Genomic DNA, 4,567 nt, shown 5'->3' on the forward strand with positions numbered 1-4,567 from the left:
CTGCTGCGAACCCAAGCCTGCTGCTGATGCAGACCTGGGAGGCAGGGACAATGGCTCAAGTAACTGTAGGAGGCGTGAATAGAGTACCTTGCTCCCAGTTCTGCCATCTGAGACCTGCTATTACAGGCATTTGTGTGGGAATCATGGGAATTTGAGGTCTATGTCTGTCTGTCCTCTTGTCATGTACAAAGTATTAATGAAAGTTGAAACATATTGAGAACAGACCAATATGAATTATCATACACTTGCACTGTCTTGCTGGGAAGGAGATTGTGTATTCCTGGTGCAGGCACAGCAGACCCTGTGAACTCTTGAGTCATGGCTCATGAGAATGTAGGGGCTCACAGTTGGGAAACTTCCAATGATTAGTACAGTGGTGTTCACCAGCCAAAAACTAGGATTGTTCAAAACAGTCAGAGAAATATGAAAGATGGAGGAGAGAGTGAACAAAGACACAAAGGTGCTCACCAGGATGAGGATGGTAAGGGTGGCTCTGGACTCTGGGGAGGACCTGGAAGAGACATTGGTCCCATGGATGTATTGGACCTGCTGCTTGTGCCTGTATAGGGTGAAAACCATGGAGCTACTGGCCCAGAGCAAGAGTGCCACTAAGAAAACATCTCAGAATAACAGCAGTGCTACATACAGTGTTCCATAGTCCATGAATCTGTCACTATTGACCAAATAGCAGTAGCCATAATCAGCTTTCTTTGTAGTATTTTTGTCCCTGCTGTTCTCAGTCACATGCACAGGTATGATGTTTAGTATCAGGTTCACCATCCAGAAGAGTGTAATGGAGGAGCCAATGTACTTGTGAGACTTTGCTTTGAGCTTGGCCCACCCTGTGTTCCTGGAACTGATGGAGACAGCCTGGGAGATACTCAGAAGCCAGGTGCTATAAATGGAAACATCTCTGCCCACTCTGTGCACATAGAACACAAGCTTGCACCCAATATCACTGAGGAAATGCTTCATCCCCAAAGCTTCTATGGTTTGGGGAACTCCTTTAGACAGAATGACTAAGCAGTTGGCTGCAGTCAGGTGTTTGATGATCAAATCTGTGAACCTAAGCTTGCATCCTGTGCAGTAGAGATAGAGATAATGGGAAAGAAGACAGAAATTCCTCAGGATTCCAGTAATAGTCTGTGTTAAGTAGATAATCCCCATTGTCAAGTCTCTGGTGACCATCCTATCAGCTCCCAGTTCCTGATTATTGTCTTTGAGCATGAGATTCCTGTGTGGCAATTGAAGGAATAATTACACGTATTCAATCAAACTCAACAGTCTCTATTCACAATATTATCCATTTCCTCAATTCATACTTAGAGATAGCTACTTAATATGTCTCTTTATGCCATGTTTCTAAAGAGATTAATATGTAACTGTTAAGGCCATTTACAAAATATGACTCACAAGTATGTGGTGAGTGTGAGTAATTCTGTATTCATAACTCAAAAGGCAGCAGTGTCCATTTCATTTGAAACAAGACTGTCACTTAGGCAGGTATATGCCAGCAAATTGTTGTGTAAAGTGGTGGGTTAAACCTGGATGGTTTTATAAAAATGTAGGTTAGTGAGGCCGGTGCTGTGGCATAGCAAGTAAAGCCACTGCCTGCAGTGCTAGCATCCTATATGGGTGCCATTTGAGACCCAGCTGCTCCACTTCTGATTCAGTTCTCTGCTATGGCCTGGGAAAGCAGTAGAAGATGGCCCAAGTCCTTGCACCCCTGCACCCATGTGGGAGACCCAGAGGAAGCTCCTGGCTCCTGGCTTCAGATCAGTGCAGTTCCAGCCATTGTGGCCATTTAGGGAGTGAACCAGCATATGGAAGACATCTCTCTCTCTCTCTCTCTCTCTCTCTCTCTCTCTGCCTCTTCTTTTCTCTGTGTGTGTAACTCTGACTTTCAAATAAACAGTAAATCTTTTTAAAAAGTAGGTGAATTAACCATCTTGATATTATTACAAAACTATTAGCTGTGATTTTCAAATAGTACATATATAAATATATACACCTATTTTATTACATTGTCAATTTATTGAGACTAGTAATTTGTTTCATAAACTTAACACATGTTTATTTCTACACCTAAAAATTTATAGCGTAAGCCAATATAAATATTGATTAAGGATTTAGGTGTCTTTTGAAAGGGAAATGAACTGTTCATAGTATTTTTTCTAATGCCTTTCTCCTTGAAAAACTGTATATTGTTAAATTCCTTCTGTATTAGGAATAGAACACAAACAGTACTTGGTTTTTCTAGTATTAGTCTGACACCTAAGTGCTGGCCACATCTTCTACTGTAGAGTATAGAACAGGACACACCATCTGTGATGAAGTGATATATGCTGGAAACTATATAGTATCACTTTACTATCATAAGCTTTAATTGTGACTCACAGTTCATTAATGATTAAGTTTTCCATGGTGAAGATATCTAAAGGTTATTGAGTACTAGAGCATGTAGACCACATGGACTATGTAGGGTGCCCACACCTGTGCAGTTTGTGACCTGAAACAATGGGGCTGGCAATTGACATGAAAATATTTTCAATTCAAACAAACACTGGAATACAAATCATACATGGCAGCTGCCAGGTGACGTCCTTCTCTACAGGACATGCCTTCACATGGCTTAATCCTTCCCTTATGTAAAAGGGGGAAATAATCTCACCATTTCCATGGTACCAAGGATGATTTCAGTAGGAAACAGTCACTGATTCCATTGAGGATTCAGACAACAGAGTTAGAGAAAACCTTGTTGTTCTAGCAACATCCCCTGGAATCCATGATTTCTTCCAGGAATAGATTTCTTCTAAACCTTTATTATAAGCACATCATGGATAGATTTGCATCTCTGATAATTCTGAAAGTGGAATGTATGACCCCTGTCCAGTATATGGAACAGAGAATTTATTTGGTAAATGATATGAGCTGCTACTCATATGACTACAGATTGATTCTGAGTAGATCACTTTTAAATTTAAAGATGATTAATGGATCTTTAAAGGAGAGCATATCTGTAGTCTTACAATAGGAAAAGTTCTCTGGAAGAGAACAAAAATTGTTAAATCTAAAAGAATAAATGATAAATTATCATGTAAAATTCAGCCACCGCTTGGATGTCCACATCCCATATGAATGCCTGGGATTGAATCCTGGGCCTGCGTACCTTTCAGCTTCTTGCTAATGCCCCAGGGAAGTAACAGATGGTGGCCCATATGCTTGAGTTCCTGCCACCTTCTTGGGAGATCCAGATGGAGTTTCTGGATCCTGGCTGCAAGCCTAGACCAGTTGTTGTGGTTGTGAGGAACAGGGGATTGGACCACTGGATGGAAATTCAATCTCGTATCTATCTATCTGTCTGTCTATCTATCTCTGTGTCTTCTCTCTCTACCTCTCAAGTACAAATAAATCATTTAAAAACAAATACATAATATTCTTACAAATAACATTTAAGAAAATAATGGAATAAAAATTTGAAAAATTAACCAATATTAATTTATCAAAGGAAAGGCCATCTAACATTTATTAGACATGTGAAACATGCTGAATTCCCTTAGTAATCAAGCAAATGCAAATAAACCAGTATATGAAACCAACACACACTAACATATACAAATAAAAATTACAGAAATTACCAAGTGTTGGCAACATGTGGATAAACCAGAAAACCCACAGACATCTGGAGGAAGGGGCTGGTGAGAACAGGTTTTGTGAAGTATTTTGCAGTAATTTATAATGTAGAAGCAATGTAGAGGTATGATCCTACAATTTCCTCAGGACATATATGTGTATACCTGATAGATATTCATACATGCTTACCTAAAGAAGAGTTCCATATTTGCATCCCAGTGTTATTCCCTAGTAGCCTTTATTTGAAAATGTTACATGAATTTCAGTTGTGTTATGATGAAATTGTTTGATGCTCACACAATGGAATCTCCTACAGCAATGATCTTGAATGATCCACAACACGTGAATCAATACAGGTAGCAAAACATAAGAAATGAAAGATAAATAAGAGTATGCTATGTAATTTTATGTATATAAAATTTTAAAATACAATGAAGGTTACCTATCTTGTTAGATATCAGAACAGTGGTTACCCAGTGGCGTTAGTCACTAATGGAGGAGAAATTTGCTTCTCTAGAGAGGCAGCAGATATTATTTTGATTTTTAGGATCCACATGTTGTTATAGAGGTGTGCTCTGCATGTGAACTTTTAGGCTCCCTGCATTTATGATATTAAACTTTGAAAAAAAAAGGTCAACATTAAAAATAAGTTCGCAGAATGTTAATAGGTAAATATCGGATTGGAATTGTATCATTCAGGTTGAAATTAAAATTATTAAGTAACCATATTATGATTAGTTTAAAATATGCTGAAATTCTGTGTTAAAAATAAGAGGCAGTAAATATATAACCCCCAAATAAAAGGAATAAATGGTAGAATTATTTAAGGATTAATACAGATGAATTTGAAATATAAAACTCAAGAACTTACAGCAGGCATCATGCAGAGAACACTATAAATTGCTAAATCTAATAATCAATATAGACATGATGA

At 38.3% G+C, this 4,567-nt stretch overlaps 1 protein-coding gene and 1 pseudogene across 1 annotated transcript; both read right to left on the reverse strand.

Moving 5' to 3' along the window:
• ORYCUNV1R1642 (vomeronasal 1 receptor oryCunV1R1642) lies at positions 238 to 1,188 on the reverse strand. Its single transcript, NM_001167326.1, is given in 1 exon segment — positions 238 to 1,188. A coding segment is annotated over 1 exon segment (951 nt).
• ORYCUNV1R-PS1608 (vomeronasal 1 receptor oryCunV1R-ps1608 pseudogene) lies at positions 238 to 1,188 on the reverse strand (annotated as a pseudogene).

This window comes from Oryctolagus cuniculus, chromosome 18, assembly GCF_964237555.1.
Source record: "Oryctolagus cuniculus chromosome 18, mOryCun1.1, whole genome shotgun sequence".
Classification (NCBI taxonomy): domain Eukaryota; kingdom Metazoa; phylum Chordata; class Mammalia; order Lagomorpha; family Leporidae; genus Oryctolagus; species Oryctolagus cuniculus.